The sequence below is a fragment of the Ochotona curzoniae genome, unplaced genomic scaffold, assembly GCF_017591425.1.
Source record: "Ochotona curzoniae isolate NIBS_2020 unplaced genomic scaffold, NIBS_Ocur_1.0 contig_4501, whole genome shotgun sequence".
In the NCBI taxonomy this organism is placed as follows: domain Eukaryota; kingdom Metazoa; phylum Chordata; class Mammalia; order Lagomorpha; family Ochotonidae; genus Ochotona; species Ochotona curzoniae.
Window position 1 is genome coordinate 19,938,248 of NW_024466307.1, and position 18,586 is coordinate 19,956,833.

The window sequence follows — 18,586 nt, forward strand, 5'->3', positions numbered from 1 at the left end:
TCTAGGCCCAGCGGGCAGAATGCCCGGGAGCTGCCCTGGCACCCTGGCCGGGCACGAGTCCCTGAGAGCCGCACGAGGACCGGCACAGCGCCGCGTCGCCGCAAGAGGGCAGCGCTCGCTCGCGGGGGAACCTTTCCACGTCCACGCGAGCGGGGTGCGCGGGAGGGCGGGCGCCACGTGGAAGGTACCTGTCCCCGGAACCAGCTTGAAGGGAACGTTCGGAGGGGCGCGGGCAGGGATTTTCCAGCCGAGGCGGAAAGCTGGGAGCTTACTAGGAGAGAGCGGCCCGGGAGCGAAAGGGGGCGCGCGAGCCGCCGGGGTTGGCACGCCTGGGGACTCCGGAGCGCAGAGCGGAAGGTCGCACGCAGAGGGGCAGCCGCACTCTGGCGCGCAAAGCGCGTGGGACGCGGGGATGGGGTGGGGGAGGCTTTGGCCAAGCTCACCGGAGGCTCTGGAAACCTGGGCCGCAATTGTGGCGGCTGCTCATCACGGACTTGATCTGGCAACCTCCGGGAACTCCCTGCACTCTCCCCAGGAACGGTCAGAGATACTTGCCATGTTTTCCAGACGTTTCCAGGGAAGAGCCCTCTAGCCCTTTGGGGGAGAGGGACCTGCAAACAAAGTTCCCCTGGGAACGCCGTCCAGGTCCCGCGCGCGCGCCCTTCCCGGATAGAGGAGTCCGGGGCGCGGGAACCGCCGACCCCGCGGGACGCCCCGCGCCTGGTGGCGGCGGGGGAGTAAATTCTCCGCTTAGCCTTCACTCATGGAAATCTCGCTGTGTCTTCAGCTAGCGGCCAAGCACTTGGAAAAGTTAAACTTTCCGGTGCCCAAGTGGGTTCTCTGGGGAGGACTCGTGGCGGCGCGGAGGGCTTGATTCGCGGCGCACCGAGGAACGCAGGCGCGGGTCCCGCCCCCAAAAACGCACGGGTCAGGCCATCTATCAAACGACAGCCAATGAACAACCCTGTATTTAGGACCTTGGGGCGTAACCGTAGATCTTCAAAGAGCGGTGGCAGATTTAATGGGTCATTTGTAAGTGTGACAAGGCGGTAGCCGTCCTCGGCCACAACAAACCCGATTTTTTAAGGAGTCTTGGATTGGGGACCAGTTTATTTTTAAACGGCGGCAAGGGGACATTTTAGGAGTTACTTACTAGGCCCTCCAAGGAGGATTCCTACAGGAAGCTGCGAGCTTTGATTCTCAGTTTAGCTCAACTGGTCATTTAATTCAGAAAGTTTTTGTTTGTTTTTAAGGCAAGGCCACCACTTTGAAAGGAAAGTAACACGAATGGGAATTCCGCAAACGACTGGGCTTTTCCACTAATCAAAAAAATTAAAATTTGATAAGGACATGTAACCCTTAAAACAGCATCGTCTCTGGTTACATCGTCTCTTGTTACTTGGAAAGACAGAGAGAGGAATCAAATGGAACTTGAGTGAGATTTTCAAAATTCGTTCATTTCTACCGTAAGATACTAGAAACACATACGCAATTTCCAAACTTATATTTTTAAAAATTCCTGTGTGTGCTCATATTTTCTATTACCCAGCCTGCTGGAGTAAAAATATGCTTGGGTGTTTTTAAGTATTTTAATATACTGGGGCGGCCGCGACACGTTGATTGATTGGAATGTACGGATGTTATTTTTAACCGAGAACCACGCAGCCCCTTCCCAGGCATTACGGAAGAAGTTGTTAGATCCGACGCACAGTTTGCCGGTGTCCGGGTGGTCACTAAAATTCTGTATTCGTTTTTCCGTACGCGGGGATGCCCTGCTCCATTCCCAAGAGGCCGTCGGATCCTCTCCCTCCAGCCCAGCTACGGGTTTGCTGTCCTGGCCCCCCGAGGCAGACAGCTGCAGGTGGGTGAGCGAACCCCTGCCACCCTGCATTCTGTGAGCTGTGAAGGAAAACAAACGTGTTTGGAGAAGAGCCGGGTTAAAGGGTCAGTAAACAATTATTACCGCGCTTAGCGGGGAGAGGGGTGGGGAACAGTTTACAACAGATGCTCTGGGGGAGCCGCTCACCCCGTGGATTCCGCGGCACCCCACCTGGGACCACCTGATGGCGGGGCGGTGATGCCCCCCGCTGGGTGGCTCCGAGGAGACCCCGGAGCGGGTCCACCGTGGGGTCTGGGTTTGTGAAGCTAGGTTGGAGGGCCAAGGAAGGGACAGCGGGCTGGGACGTTGGACAACCCGTCCCCCGTCCACCGCCAAGATCGGCAGCTCTGGCGTGGAAAGTGGGGTCCTCCCTGGCTCCCCGGCCTCGCCAGGGCTGCCCCCTCCTGCGCGCGAACTTTCCCTTCGGAGCTTGGCTGATCCCCCCAGCTCGCTTCCCCCTACTCCCCACTCCTCCCCGGCCACGGCCGAGCTCTGACGTGCACAGCACGTGACAGGCTCCCTTCTGCTATAAGCGCTGGGAAGGTCCGCCCTCTCCTGGACTCAGACCCGGCCTCTCCGCGCTCTGCGCCTCGACTCTCGCGCGTCCTGCCTGGCCACTCGGACTCGCCCGCTCCGGCCTTGCCACCATCACCCTGTACCCCTTCGCTGAACCGGCCGAGAGCGCTCTGGGAGGAGAAGGTCAAGTCCTCGGGCCAGGACTGCTGCGCGCCAAGCGCAAGAGGCGCGGAGATCGCGTGACGCCCGACGCGGCGGCGAGAGTGTTGCAAAGTCACAGCGCGCCCCTGACCATCGCCGTGCCCCCCAGTGTGGTGCCCCCGGACCGGGCAGGCCACCCGAGTCCAGGGCTGGGGCGCACGGGGAGCCCGGACTCCGGCGCCCCTATGCACCGCCCCACCGCGCTACAGCTATGACCCTGAGCACGGAGATGTCCGATGCCTGCGGCCTCGCCGAGGAAACAGACATCGACGTGGTGGGGGAGGGAGAGGACGACGACGACGAGGAAGAGGAGGAGGAGGACGAGGGCGGCGGCGGCGGTGGTGGTGGGCCCCGGCTCGCCGTGCCCGCGCGGCGGCGGCAGCAGCGGAGGCGGCGGCGGCGCTCGTACGCAGGCGAGGACGAGCTGGAGGACGTGGAGGAGGAGGACGACGACGACGAGGACATCCTGCTGGCCCCGCGCGAGGCGGGGTCCCCCGCGCCCCCAGGCCCGGCTCCGGCGGCGGGGTCCGGGGCCGGAGGGGGAGGCGGCGCGGGCACGGGCGCGGGGGTCGGTGGTGGTGGTGGTGGCGGCGGCGGCGGTGCGGGCGCGGGAGGCGGCGGCGCCAAGAACCCGCTGGTGAAACCGCCCTACTCGTACATCGCGCTCATCACCATGGCCATCCTGCAGAGCCCCAAGAAGCGGCTGACGCTGAGCGAGATCTGCGAGTTCATCAGCGGCCGCTTCCCTTACTACCGGGAAAAGTTCCCCGCCTGGCAGAACAGCATCCGCCACAACCTCTCGCTCAACGACTGCTTCGTCAAGATCCCCCGCGAGCCGGGCAACCCGGGCAAGGGCAACTACTGGACGCTGGACCCCGAGTCGGCCGACATGTTCGACAACGGCAGCTTCCTGCGTCGGAGGAAGCGCTTTAAGCGGCAGCCGCTGCTCGCGCCCAGCGCCGCGGCTGCCGAGTCGCTCCTGCTGCGCGGCGCGGGACCCGCGGGCGGTGCGGGAGACCCGGGCGCAGCCGCCGCCGCCGCTGCAGCCGCCGCCGCGGCCGCTCTCTTCCCGCCCGCTCCTCCGCCGCCCCCGCCACCGCACGCCTACGGCTACGGCCCCTACGGCTGCGGCTACGGCCTGCAGCTGCCTCCCTACGCGCCGCCCTCCGCGCTCTTCGCCGCCGCCGCAGCCGCCGCGGCCGCCGCCTTCCACCCGCACTCGCCCCCGCCGCCGCCGCCGCCTCCACCGCCTCCACCTCCGCCTCCACCGCCCCAGGCGCACGGAGCGGCCGCCGAGCTGGCCCGGACCGCCTTCGGCTACCGGCCGCACCCGCTCGGCGCCACGCTGCCCGGGCCCCTGCAGGCCTCTGCGGCCAAGGCGGCCAGCCCGGGCGCCTCGACCCTGGCGCGCTCGCCCTTCTCCATCGAGAGCATCATCGGTGGCAGCCTCGGCCCGGCCGCGGCCGCTGCAGCTGCAGCCGCCGCCGCAGCGCAGGCAGCCGCCGCCGTGCAGGCCTCTCCCGGGGCCTCGCCCGCAGCGCCGCCCGCACCGGCCCTCGCGCCCGGGTCGGGGGCCGGGAGCGCCGGTGGTGGTGGCGGTGGTGGCTGCGCGGCGCAGGCGGCTGCGGGCCCGGCCGCCGCTCTCACCCGCTCCCTCGTGGCCGCCGCGGCCGCCGCTGCCTCGTCCGTCTCTTCGTCGGCCGCGCTGGGGACTCTGCACCAAGGGACTGCCCTGTCCAGTGTGGAAAACTTTACTGCTAGGATTTCAAATTGTTAATAGCGCCCTGTTAGCGCGCGCGCGCTTGGCAAACAGAAGGTAGGAACCCCGGCTCCTTTCTCCGACTGGGTGGTTTGGGGGTGGGGGGTTCGGTCGGCTCCCCGGGGCGCGCCCGAGTTCGCCACCTCAGATTTCCCCCCTGGAGCCGGTGCTGGGCTCGGCTCCCGGGTCCCCCTATTTATACAAAGGTGCCCCGCGCCGCCGGGCTGGGGAGGGGGCTGGTGTTAGGCGCTAGGGCCTTCCTTGACTTTGGAAGGAAAAGAAAAACCCACCTAAGCCTTTTCGAGGTGTAGAAATTCTCAGGTCCAGGCGTTTAACAAAAGTCCTACTGCTCAAAAAGAAGCATGCAGAAATAGAGAAAATACTGAAAAAAAAAATGCCAGCGAAGCAATACTTTTAATTGGAGGGTGCTTGTGTAATGTGCTTTCTCCTGAAAAGAAGCAATGATTGACATGTTTACAGAAGCAGGAAAGAAGTCAAAGTTATCATTTTAACCTGTGTTTTTGTTACTAGACACGCGGAATTTTTATTTTGTACTTTGCGTATTCTTTACAAGGAGTATTGTAAATTTTATGGCAATTATTATTGTACTATTCTAATGTAAGATTTTACACTTTTTTTCAGAAATAAAAATGCTTACTTTTTAAAGAAAATTTCATGGAAACAGTTGGCTTCGGTTGTCCCTTCGTAGTTTTTTTCTGTTTAGAAAAAGCTTCTGTGGGAGTTAAATAGGAAGCCGGTAGAGAGTCGACCTAACTATCATTTGCAAAGAGAAGTCAAGCCACGGCCGTGCTATGAGCTTTTTCATTTTTACTTCCGAGGCAAAACTGTGGCAGGAAATCAGAAGTCATTTTTAAACGACTGCAACTGAAAGTAACCTTGGCACGCAGTTCCAGATCTGTTTAGTGTTTGGGCATCTGAAAATCAGTCGCAGTTAACTCGGATAGGAATTGTTGAGTTCCCACCTCAATTTCCACTGATTTTTTAAAACGCAGTTGTTCATGGCTGAACATTGTCTGCAAGACTCCTGCAGTGACAGCGACCCAGAGGCGGGTTCTAGCTTAATGCTTTTATTAGAAGGTTCGGGAGGCTCATCAGTAACACAGCTCTCCAAACCCTGAGTTAGAAAAGAAGTACAAGTGAAAATTGTATTTGAAGATTCCAGGGTTTACGATGCAATCCCAGCTATTGTATAAAGAGGCTCTTCAAACTGGAAAAGCGAATTTAATGTTGAAGTTCTTTTAAAGTGAGTAAGGTATGTAGGACAGCTTTTGAAGGATAGTCCTGGTGTTAAGGAGAGCATGGGTAGTCACTAGGTCTTTGTGCAGTTAGTTGCACGTGTACAGTAAAGTGTTTCAGAGTAGCTTTTTCTACTTTAAGTGTTTTCTGGAACTTTCTACTTCCAGTGGGGAAACGTGAGGCTGGCTGAGTTCTTGTGGCCTGTAACACTAAGGGTGTATGCGATCCGTAATTTAAACGCAGACGAAAGTGTTCATCCACTTTAAAGTACGGGTTTAACTTGGTGGTGGTGGAGGGGGTGGGGGACAAAAGTCTGCAAGGGTGGTCAGTCTTTCATGGTGCTATGTGCTACGTTTTGCCCTCGCCCCCTTCGGAGGACAGTCAGAACTGAATCAGACTCAAAATCTTTCTCTTTTTCTGCGCACTTTGGGAAAGGTTAAATCAGAGGTTAAACACGCCCTTAAACTTAACACTAAATATAGAGGTACAAGTTGAAACACTGTTAGACCCAAATCGTAGATGCAGGAGTTACTTTTGCCAAGACCGACAGACCCGGGCCCGGAGGACGCTGGAGCCCCGCGGGCGGCCGTGGTTACAGGGGCGTGGGTAAGCGGGGGCGCCGCCTTCTGCCAGGCGCAGAGGCCAAGCGAGAGAGTAGGAAGTGGTTAGGCAGAGAGGGCAAAGACAAAGCCGCGAATATTTTCCAAGGTTTGCGCGACGCAAGGATGTGCTGGAAGCAGGCGATCCGCGCTCCTGCCTCTCGGGTTTGGACGCCCGTATCTAAAAAAGTGCACCGGTTCCGCCCTGCAACCGTGTTGGAGCTATTGCGAGAAGGGCTAGGGCGCGCGGTGCTTCCACTTCCCACCCCTCTGCGCACTGCGGCTGCCTCGTCGTAAACTCGGAGGAAATGCAAAGCTGGTGCCTCGGTGTTCCAGGGCGCGTCCTGTCGCCTCACTCCCCTAACCCTCGGGGTCTGGGGCTGACCCCTCGGCCCTTCCCCTAAGGCCGATCGCACCAGGGTGGGGTGGGATGGGGGGGGGGGGGATCGGTGAGGGGGAGCTAGAGCTGCGGGGCAAGGTGTGGGGTTGGAAAGGTGCGGGCCGCCAGGCCAGGGCCGAGAGGTAAGCGAGGAGTGGACCGCGTGGGCCGCAGGCCGGCCCGGCGAGTAGGGGTGCGGGCGAGCAGGTGCTGGAACAAAGGCCGCCGGGATCCCGCAGCCTTTGATGGGCGAGGACGGCTCCTCCCGGGGCTCCTCATTCGCATGCAAATCCTGCGCTGGTCCCCTTTTCTTTGAAGGCCAACAGAAGGATGTTTGTGTGTTTGTAGGGGCGAAGCCTGCTGGAACAAGCCTTCCTCAATAGGCTGGGTCTGGAAAAATAAACCAGTTGGACAAACATTGGCCACCAGCGCTCCTCCTCCCGACTACAAAGTGTGGATTTGCTACAACTCATTAACCCGACGCTTTTCTTCCCGTCGCCTTGTTTCTCTGCTCATCAAACGCCCCCGTAGAGCCTCGACACAAATGACCGCGGCGCAGTCGGGAGGGAATTGCAGCTAATAGAGAGAGGGCTGCGGCGGGGCTAATGGTTCAGGCGGCTCCCGGAGAAGGACCACACAAAAAGGAGCCTTTGCTTTCAGGGCTGGGTTACGCCACGGAGATTTAATCTGCAGCTAGATTTAGCCAAATGTTATCTATTGCGCGCGTAATGAAGCCCTTATGGGCTGAATTGCTCCTCGTACCACACATGGTGTCATGACCTCTCCTGCCCCTTAGTTCATTTCTTCCCCCCCTCTACCCCCGTGGGGTGATTATTTTATGTCTTTAAAATAAGAAGCTAGTGCTGAACCTGGTTCCTCGGCATCCCCCGCCCCCCCCACATATATTTTTAAATAAAAGGACCACTTCCTTTCCTCTTATGAAGAAGAAAAAACAAATTCGAGAGGCAAAGAAGGAAAATTCCGGAAGCCTTTCCCGCTTTGGCACTTGCCAGAATGGCTTGTCTCTGCCTTCTCCGGATGCTCCTTAACCATCCTTCGCTGCCCAAAGTCGGACACGTTTTGTTGTCCAAACTCCTATGGGGCACGGAGTCCACATTTATCTCAGAAGGCTTCTGCCCTCCAGTCCCCCCCCCCCCCTTTTTTTGTGTGTGTGCAGGCACTGCCTCTCCCCGAGTCTGCCTCTGGGAACTGGGCTGGTGGTTGTTCCTGGGGGTCGGGGGAAGATGATCATTTTGATGGAGCACCAGCCGGCTGACCGTCCGACCGTCCCGGCTGAGGTCACCGTTGTACCTGTCTTGTTTCTCTCCCTCCGGCCCTAGGGGCTCTGATTTCCTCGCTTGACCGGGGATGGAGCCTGGAGCAGCGACTCTTGTTATTACAACTGCTGTTGATGTACTGGGAGCCCTTCCTACTATTCAAAACCAGGAATCCAGGGCCCTGTGGAGGTTTTAAAAATCCTCTGCTCACACCTGTGCCCTTTACTCATTCTGGGACAACGGGTAGGTCCTCTCGGCTTCAGTCTCCAATCAGAAATCTGTCCAGGAACCATGCTGCTGTGTCTGGGTTTCCTGTCCAGAGGCACAAACGTGGGAATAATTGGAATGCCAGAGCCGCCCCCCCCCCCGCCGTGCACCCCTGCACACACCCGCCTCAGGACTAACTAAGCCACACATGGACAGGCCTGGGGAGCAGAGGACAAGTGAAATGGGCCGCCGCATTGTCCACATCCATTCTTGTCAAGGCTGGCTGCCTGGTGGTGCAGCTGGGTCACACACATGGGCACACACAGGCCTGCACACTTGCTCCCCATCATCAGCCACTTGCCACCCTGTCCTCTATGATTTTGTAATTAGGCATATGCTTTTGGTGGGTAAATGTGTTTGATGTCACGGCCAGGGAAACGTGGCATGTTTATAGGACCACGAACGTAAATGTGTAAATATGTTTAGTGTAAAATCTGGCCCTTGGACTTCAGCAATAAATAGCCTGCCAGCACGGATACAATTACATCTGACAGAAAGACAGAGAAGCTGATCATGACCAGCTGGTGGGGCGGGGGGAGGCTTAGGTTTCCCCTGCTGCATTCACTTTTCAGATAATTTCTTTGCACGTCCCATCTCTCTAATCACATCTTTGCCCTTGATGTGAACAGCTTGGGCTCTGTTTTATTGCTGACCCCTGTGGCATGCAGGAAACTTCCTGGTTTGTGTCTCTAGCTTCTTGACCAGGAAAATGCTCCCTTTCGCGAAGAGCCAGTGCGGATGGTGGTCACTGGGCGTGCTGGAGAGGCTAAGGGGGAACAGGAAGATGAGACTGCTACGAGCTCCTGACCTGCTGTTTGCCATGCTTCCAGACATTAGCGTGAGCATCCTAACTAAAATGGCAAGTACGCCATGGGATGGGGGGGTCACAGACACACACACACACACACACACACACACACACACACACACACACACACACACACACACACGATGGTCTGTCACACAACGAGTACCCCCCAGGTGACCAGCACCACGTGGGATTCAGACGTTACCAGGGTACCAGGATCTCCTCCCTTCTGTTCCGGTCAAGACCCTCACCGCACATTAGCTTTGGACTAGCGGCTTCTCTCAACTGAGGCAAGTGTGGACTAGAGTTATGCTTGATCCCATTTCACAGATAAACACACCAAGACTCCAGAGGAGATGAAATGCCTTGGCCAAGGTTGCAGCCCCTGGGACAAGAGCGTTGAAGCCTTAGTTTTTAACCCCACCACGTGGCACTGCCACTTGGCTGCTGTCATTGGCATTTACAGACCGGAAGTTGCCTGGGAGGTGGCTGTGTGGAATGCCAAGGACTCCTCACACCACGTAGTGTATTCTGCCGCGCCCTGCAAGGCCGCTCAGGTGTTCTCGTTTTAGATGCGCTCTGGCTTGGATGCTGTTGCTTCAAGAGGCAGTCCCCTGCCTCCACCTGCCTTGCCTGTACGGGACGCGGGCCCCAAGCATCCCCCCTCCCCACCCCGCCCAACACACACACTTTTGCTTCAGCAGTCCTTCAAATTTTACATACACACACAGCTCACCTTTGCCCTTCTTACCCATTTCCTCTGCTTTTCTTGTTGATTTTTAGTGGTCAGGATCTACCAGTTTGAAGTTGTTTGCTTAATTGCTAAGCAACCTAAGTAAGGACTCGTCCTCCAGGCTCTGGGACCAGTCAGCTCAGCTGACTTAACGCTGAAACAAAGTGCTCCCCTCCCACCCGCCCGGACACATGTCTCCCCCACAAATGCACAGTGGTAAATTTTGCCATCTCTGCACAGCTGCGCAGGCTGTGGCCTGAGCAAGTTCTTTTTAGCTTCTATCCAACCTCTACTGCACAGGAACCTCCTTCCCCTGTCCCAACCTTCCACCCCCCTCAACCAGCCCACCCGGAACCCCTGTGGGCTTAGCCAGAGATTTCTGAGGCTGGAGGGACAAGCTGGCACTCCCTGTCTAGCTCATCCTCGCCAGGAGCCAGCCAGCAGCCTCGCGGGCGCCCAGGCAAGAGTTGGGATGGCTGCTTCCTGTGGCTGCGAGAAAGGCGGCAGCGTAGGGACGGGCCGCCTAACCGTGAGCCCGCAGCCCAGTGTGCGGAGTGTTCCTGGCATCCTCTCCAAGGACAGACCAAGAGTACATCGATTTTCTTACAGGAAAGCTGGATTTCTTTTTAAAAGCTAGAAACTGGTTGGTTTTTTTTTTTTCCTCCTTTTGAATCCTACATATTAAGGAACAGCAAAGATCTCATGCTGGGAAGAAGTCGGTAATGAGCAAGTTTAGTTAGAGAATCTGGAAAAATCAGAGTTTGAAGTGAGAAGGTTTGAGAGGGTAGTTTAAAGAGACAGTGGCTGCTTTTCCAAGGAAGGTGTTTTGTTGCGTATGGGAAGTGCTCACAGAGTACTTTTAGTCCTTAGGCCCCGAGGGTCTTGAACCCTGCTCGGGGGCGGGGAAGGGTGGAGTGGGATGGGATTGAGGGTGGGGTGTGGCCTGCGGCTCCCAGACCAGAGGAAGACCTGGCTGTCTGACGGAGGAGTCTGTCTTACAACTCCAGCTCCGTAGCTGGCTGGCAGAGAGGAGGGCCCAGATGAATGGCTTGAAGCAGGCGGGTCATCGCTCAGTCACCTTGGAATTCTCATTCAAATAGCTGGGAGACTGGTATCTCCAGCCAGGAAGCGATTCTTTTTTTTTTTTTTTTTTTTTTTTAAGTCTAGGCTAAGGGCTTGTTCTGGAGGAAAAGTCACTTGCTGTTCCTGCAGGATTTCATACATATGAAAATGTGCAGGGTGACCTTATGTTAGGAGAATGGACTATGCAGAGAGAGAGAGAAAAAATCACAAGCCAAAAAAAAAAAAAAAAAAAACACCCAAACAAACACCCCCCCCCAGAAAACTGAGAGAGAAAAAGACTAGTTTGAAACTAAGTTTGAGATCATTTTTTCATTTTTATTTGGAGCTTTCTAAATTTTTGATAAGGGTGGGTGAGTTTTGAAAATCAATTAAGTGAAAGTGCTTTGGAGAGCAGAAAGTCCACGCTGAGGAATTGGGATCCTGTGTGACTTTCCCACATGCTTTTGCTTCTGGGGGAAATGGGTGGAGAGAGTCTAATCCTTAGATCAGCTAAGAATATTATAATTCCTCTTTTTTCAAATGCCCCACCCCTATCTAGGAAGCACATTATTACCTAGTCCTTGCTCGAAATAATGAGGCTAAGAGATGGCTTGGTGTTCCATTTCAACCAAATGTGTGTTTGGACAGATAATTTTCCCTCCTCTTCTAAAATAAACAAACGAAGGGTGTTTTAAAATCTGCTTTTCTAGTCTCTTACTCGGTTTCTTTCCTTTTACTGATCTACTGATTATGTCTTTAACTCCTAAGCCTCGAAAAGTGGGATTAGTCTGCACTATTTATTGAGCACCTGCTATATTGCAAATCCTTTTATTCCCTTTCTAAATATAGGAAACTCGTTAAAGAAGGCCTGTCATCATGCTGTCTGTTGTCACATAGACACACCGATCCAAGAACATGGCAACCAAGTCATTTGTCTCAACAGGAGAAGGGTTATTTGATTATATTATTTTATTGTAGTGGGGAGAAGGTTAGGAATTTTTTTTTCTTTTCTCCACTAAGAAAATCAATTCTTGTATCCTCCCCGTCACATCCCCAACATACACACCACGACCCCATTTCCTGCTAGGATATGAAGTAAACTGCCAATAGCTTCTTGGCAATATCTTTCTGGGATGGTCAAGTTATTTACAAAATGCCCAAAGCAGGCTATGTCTGTGTGGTTTGATGGTGCGTTCCCTCCAAGGTTTTTTTTGTGGAAGGATCACCTTTGTGGCTCTTTGTGGAGTTCTGAGGAGGAGGAGAACTTGATGACCAGGTCCCCAGATGCTACTGCAAACTGCTGGGACGAAACGTCCGCCCACCCCATCATTGAAGAGCTAACTACAAAACCCCTCCCCATCCCCCCAAAAAATCCTCCCGGGTACTTTCCTGCTCTGCTTATGCTTTTTATTACCAAAGAAAATGTGCAGAAACCGTGTATTTTTCTTGTGTTCTTTTATAAGCTTTTCAATAAATATTTTGCCACTTGCAGAAGTTGCCATTTGCAGACTCAGGCCGAGTGTCCGAGTTTTGGACCGCGGTGCCGGGGGAGGGGAGTGAACATGCGCCTTAGAGTTTTTCCAAGTTCAATTAAAATACTGACGTTGTCATCGCCAAGTTTGGATCTTGTTTTCGTCTTCTGCACCAGGGGTGCAGGGGACGAAACTAAAATGCGGAGGCCCTCGGGGTGCCATTTCTCTCCGTAAGGAATTTAATCTTCCTTGCCCTCCTCCCTCTCCTCGCGCCCCACTCCACCGCGTACGCGCGCAAAGCAGAGCGCCAACAAATCTTCTCCCACGCGTCTTCAGAATTCCGCGGGTGGAACCCCTCGGCTTGGGCAGTCGGAAAGCCCTGGCGTGTAATAAATCTGCTCCCCAAGACTTGGGGCGCTTTGGTTTGAAAAATCGGATTCCTTTTGTGGAGGCAGTTGACAGGCACCTAAAAGGATTAGTTGCATTCCTCGTAGGATGATTTTCACTGGCAACATTTTGAAACGATTTGGTCGCTTTCAGAGCTTAAACAATGTCCAGAGAAACGATCTAACGGGATGTGCAAGGTCTTCCAGAGCCCACGCAGCAGCTCGCCGCCCGTCCCCGCGTCTCGGCAGCGTGTCGTTCTGCTCCCTTGCAGCCACGGGTCTCTCTCCTGGGTGTTACCTTCTTCAGCCCTAGGGGTCTGGACCACGCTTTCCCCGCATGTCAGCTCTTCAAATGCCCTTGGAGCGGATGGCTTGTGTCCCTGGAGTGCGGGGCTTGGGACGGGGCGCGGGGTCGAGGTCGGTTGCGGGGAGGCCTGGCCTGCGTTCGTCTGCAGCATCGCACCGGGGCTGGCGAGGCAGCGCGTACTTCTCCAGAATCGTCACTCCCCCGCCTTCCCTGGGAGTCTCTCTGCCCGCACTGGGAGATCTGTCGCCTTCCTCGCTTCTCTGTCTCCTTCACCAAAAGCCCCAAGCAGAGCGGGGAGAGCGGCCTGCCTTTCCCGGCGGCCGGCAGTGGTGCTGCGCCATGGGTCGGCCCCTGCCTGGCCCCGGCGGCCACGCTCCCGCCTCCTCGGCCTTTTCCAGTGTTTATTTTGTTGTCAGCGGACTTATCAAGACGTTAGTTCGCCGAAGGTGCTGACCTGCCCGGGCGCTCGGGCTGCGCGGCCGGGCTTTTCCCTCTGTTTTTACACCTGCACAAACTCTACCGCACTCCCTTGTCTGATTTATAGCCCAATTAAAGGTTCAGTGTTCTCCCAGCCACCCGCGCCGCCGCCCTCCCCGCCTCCCTCCGGCCGCGGCCAGTGCTGGAATGCGCCCGGCCGGGACCCGAGGCCGGCCCGGGGCAGGAGCCGCCAGGCGCCCGACGACCGGGACGAGCGGCGGCGCGGGTGACCGGCCTGCGCCGGAGAAACGCCAAGGAGCCAGGCGGGCTCTCCGGCCGGCAAAGCCGCGTGCCATCAGGCCCGGTTCCCAGCAGCAGTAGCAGCAGGTTCTTCCTTTTTTTTTTTTTTCCGGGGCTTCTGTCTTGATTAGGATGAGGCACTGTGTGCGGGGCCGGCGTACGAGGAGGGACGGCCGGGCGCGGGGAGCGGCCACGTGGCGCGGCTGGGCGCGGGAGACGGCGCGCGTTCGGACCTCCACTCGCTGCCCCTGGGGACCCCGCTGTCCGCGCCGCAAAGCATTCGTCTCTGCCGGCGAGGAGGGATGGGCCGCGGCTCCCCGAGGGCGCGCGGGTGCGGGAAGCTGTGCCGCTAGTCCACCGCCCTCCCTTCGGAACCCGCAGCAGGCAGACGCTCCCGCTGGCCCCCGGGCAGCGCGCGGGAGGCGCAGGGTCAGAGACCGCCCAGCCCGTGGCGCAGCCGAGATGAGCGCGCGCTCCGGGGCCCAACCGCCTCCTTGGCGGCCTTTTCTTTCCCAAGAGAATGCGCGGCAACACAGCCGGGATGCGCGGGTATTGAGCATCTTCCTACCGCACGCAACTGGGTGTTCTGTGCAACTATCAATCCACCTTTTTAATTAGACTAATTAGGAGCGCTTTGGAGTGTCGCTAAGCCCAGGGCCTGAGTCGCTTGGCCGCGGTGAAAGGAGCCCTGAATGGCCGCGCTGGGGGCCGGGCGGAGCCTGAGCGATGTATTCAGCGCACAGCAACAGTGGCCACATTTGTCCCTGGTCATTGAAAGGAAGCTCCTTTAAAACGGCTGCGGACTAATGGCACCCTGCATCCCCTCTCTAATTAGAGGGGCCGGGGACCCCGCCGACGGCAGCCCAGCGCCCCCACGCTCCGTGGCTTCCCTCGGCGGACAAAAGTCTTGCCACCTCCCCACCTGTTGCTGGACGTCCTCTGCCCACGCGTCACAGGCCGGGCTGACTGCGTTAGAATGCGAACGCGCGGCGCAGCCCAGAGCCTGGAGTCACGAAGCGGATGGAGACGGTGGGCTCCGCACAATCCTGTTGGTCAGCGTTCCAACACAGCTTGTCCCCAACTCTATCCATCGCCACCCCACCCCATATCTTGGACCGAGAAAGTTCCACGGAGAGCCTTCGGGACAGAGAAGCGAGGAGTACAATGCCCTCCCGAGCCGCTCTCTGGGTTCTGTCGTTGGCGCTGCCGCTTCGCTTGGGACTTTTGCGCTCCTAGTCGCCCGACTTGGGCTAAGAGATCGGAGTTGAGCCCCACTAGCACCCAGAGGGTAGTTCTCCTGTACCTTTCTCTACTCCCAGCTCGTTCCCACGTCTGTCCTGGAAGTGAAATCCGACTTGGGTCACTTCTTCAGACAAGCGGTTGATTATAGCCTGAAATTCATCCGTATTTTCCCCTCTGTCCTTCTCAAGCTTTAAGGACCCCAGTGAGTCCAGAGAAACAGCCGCCGCGAGGCAGCAAGAGGGTGGGTGTTGATTTTGTCAGTGAGAAGGAGGTATTTGACATTTTCACAAAAATGCAACATTTTGACTACAAGGTGGCCGAAGAGGGGTTGTTTTCCCCACGCTCCCCACCCTTTCTCCCTTCCCCCTCCCTCTCCTTCCTTACTCCTTTTTGGAAAAGAGCCAGGTGTACCAAAAATATCGTCAGGTCACTGTTCTTGATCAGGTTAATTTAGAAAATGGAACCTCAGCGAAAGAAGCTATTAGCTAAATCTCAACCCACAGCAGGCAAAATTCCCTGGATCTATACCTTTAAAAAAGAAAAGGAACAAGAACAAAAGATGTTATGCGAGTGAAAAAGAGTAATGAAATTCTTAAAGGCCTAAGCTGATATTAATACTTTCATTGCTTCCACACCATTCCTCACAATATTTTAAGTTAACAGTTGAAACATGGGTGACATTGACACTTAAATTTAGCCTGGTAAGAAACTTGGATGGGGCAGAAAATAGACATGGGAAGATAAGATAAGAAAGCTGGCCCATTTGTGTTGGGGGGGGGATTAAAATTTGCAGTTTTTAAATCCCTGGATACTTAAAAAAAAAAAAACCCTGAAAATATGTGATTTAATCATCAAACTGCTTCTCTTTCCAGTTCAGATGTTGAATCAATTTTAATAAAAGAATGTCTGCATGAAGTGCCCAACTCCTAAGTATGGAACTTGGTGAATTGCACACACTCGAATATATGTACCCATGTAATTATCATCTAAATTATAGAATATTTTAAATACCCCAAAAGACTCCAGGCCCCTTTCCAACAAATATCCTCCACTCTTCCCACCTTAGATTAGTTTTCTTTGTTCTCAAATTGCATGTAAATGGGCTCACACAGCCCATTTGCTCATGTCTGTGGTCATGGGATTCATCTATTCAAATACCCATTAGTCAATGTAATAACGTAATGGCCAGTCAGTAAGGAGTGTGTCATCTGTGTAGGTCAAGAAACAGACAGCAGAAAGCTTCGCCTTCCTCTGAAATGTTTTTCCCCTCTGAAAGCTCTCCAGCGTTTCATTGTCGGGGTAATTTTGTGATTGTGAGTTAGTAAACAAAGTGAAATTAACCTACCTCTGATAACTGTGAGTGACCTAATTTTCCTGATGCGTTTGAGGGCCAGTGTCACCGGGAGCAGAAGCCACAAGCTGCTTCCGTAATTGGATTCTATTTCCTACTTGCCATTTCATCCTCTAAGACCTAGTAGTAGTCAGTGCTCCTGGCCTCTTCATAAAGAATGACCCTGAACTTGAGGGAAAGAGGAGATGGCATCCAGTCAGTTCTATTCTCAGACAGGCAAGCACTTCCTGCAGCAGCCTGTCAAGTGCACTTCCAATTCTGTTTGAAAGTGAAGTGCTCATTTTGCATCAAATGTAGCAGGCTGTGCTTTGTCCCACCCAGAGCAATTTACTCTGAACGGAGAGAGAGAGCGGAGCCCACCTGCAGAATCCCGTGGTCCTGTTTACCTCTGGTACTCCAGCATCTTCTCAACAGTCAGCTCTCACAGATGACGAAGGTGGTGCAGCCACCTGATGATTTGTACCGCCTGCCCCTGACAGAGTAGCAGGGATCGCTGGTACTGGACATGGATAAATTAGAGGTTGTGGACACATTATTATCTGAAATTCAAAAATTAGTATTAAATAATAAATTGAACCTCAAACTAAGGAAGACAGCATGAAGATAAAAGTCATCCTCCCTGAATTGCCTTAGTGCCACTCAAATGAACTGACTCAGTAACTCCCAAAAATAACTGAAAGGAACTGCAGTCTTTAGAATAATTAAGAAATCATAATAATGCCTGACACTGGCAGGATGCATTCCTTTCTCCTGCATACCCTATATCATGTGAATGGCAATGCCAACTCCGAAGAAGAGAACACACATGATTAGTTTTACCTACAGCCTAGACATGATTTTGTAGAGAATTCATCCCAAATAGAATCTTTTTTAAAAATGTATTTATTTCAAAGGTGGAGAGAGAGTGGGCACAAGAGGATCCTATTACTCTAATTTGCTGATTCAATCCTCAAATGCCTGTAATGGCGGCTGGGGCCAGAGCCAGAAAGTGGGATGCAACTCAGGCCTCCCATGTGAATGGCACAGATCCACACACTTGAGTCACCTGCTACCTTGCAGGACCTATGCTGATGGAGAGCTAGGACCAGGTATGGGAGCCAGGAATAAAACACAGACATCGGATGAGGGGGGCAGGTGTTTTACTTAACCGGTAGGTAAACACCAGCTTCCGGAGAAGGACAACTTAGGTGCACAGTAACACCTGTACATGCTCCATCGTAGCTTTTCAATGTTTTAGAAGATCTAATTATTTAATTGAACAACAGAATATATATAGAGAGGGAGGATATACAGAGAACTCTTCCAATCTCCTGGCTCACTCCTCAGAGGGTCACTATGGTCAGTGCTGGGCCAGGTCAAAGCCGGGAGCCCAGAGCTGCTTCTGGATCTCTTGTGTGGCCTCAATACTCGGGCCATCTCCCACTGCTTTCCCAGATGCATTAATAGGAAACTGCATCACAAGTGGAGCAGCTGGGACCAGAACCTACAACCGTATGGAATGCCAGTGTCCTGGGTGGTGGCTTTGTTCTTTAAGGCACAATGCTAGCCTGTAATTTAAATTTTAATTTCATTTGTTTGAGAGGGGGGAGAGAAGGGGATAGAGAGAGAAAGAGCAAGAGCAAGCTACCATTCATAGATTCACTCTCCAAAGGTCTGTGATGGCCAGAATGGATCAAATTTGTAGCTGGGAGCCAGGAACTCAATATAAATCTATGACCTGAGTGACAAGGATCCAATTGCTTGGACCACAATAACTGCTCCCCCACCACTAGTTCTATACTAACAGAAAACTGAAATCCAGAGCCAGAGCTGGGACTTGAATCCTGGCACTCCGAGGTGTGTGGAGAGCATATCCTTTGGGAGGCCAAACCTCTATTTTTACCAAGAGCTTCTTGAAAAAAAAAAATAAAAGAATAAAGGAATAAATTAGATAACATGTCTTTGCATGGGCAAAACTCGGCAGTACTCTTATTAATAAATGCTTAGCAGGTAAAGGGGATAAGCTGTGGGTGTGGGCAACAGACTGGATCTCAGATGCATAATGCTTAGTGAAAAAATGTCAGCTCCCAAAGCCTACATACTACAGGACAGCATGAGTAGGACATTTGCAAAATAACAAAACTATAGAGTTCAGGACAGATTGTTGGGGGCCAGGGACAGGAGGAGGAGTCTGAGCATAAAAGGGTAGCAAGGGGGAGGTTCCTTGGTAACGACAGGTTTCTGCAAGTTGATTATTGCACTGGTTACACAGATGTGTGCATGGATAGAATTGCGTAGAACTACAGACACACACACAAATACATGCAGATGCTCAGACTTGAATGTGTCCCCAAAAGTGCTTGCTTTGGAAAATGAAAGCCCAATGCAGCAGTGT

At 54.2% G+C, this 18,586-nt stretch overlaps 1 protein-coding gene across 2 annotated transcripts; it reads left to right on the forward strand.

The window, feature by feature from the left end:
* Nucleotides 1–2,656: 2,656 nt before the first annotated feature.
* Nucleotides 2,657–4,373, forward strand: FOXD1 (forkhead box D1). 2 transcript variants are annotated; one of them, XM_040985913.1, is made up of 2 exons: nucleotides 2,657–4,071; nucleotides 4,153–4,373. In XM_040985913.1, exons 1-2 carry the CDS (start codon nucleotides 2,808–2,810, stop codon nucleotides 4,371–4,373), a joined length of 1,485 nt encoding a protein of 494 aa, XP_040841847.1. In that variant the 5' UTR covers nucleotides 2,657–2,807. The 2 variants fall into 2 exon arrangements, with proteins under 2 accessions (XP_040841847.1, XP_040841846.1); XM_040985912.1 differs by having other exon boundaries at nucleotides 2,657–4,373.
* The last annotated feature ends 14,213 nt before the right edge of the window (nucleotides 4,374–18,586 follow it).

Excerpts from the sequence above, each read along its gene's own strand:
- FOXD1 (XM_040985912.1), top strand. The coding sequence starts at position 2,808 with ATGACCCTGAGCACGGAGATGTCCGATGCCTGCGGCCTCGCCGAGGAA.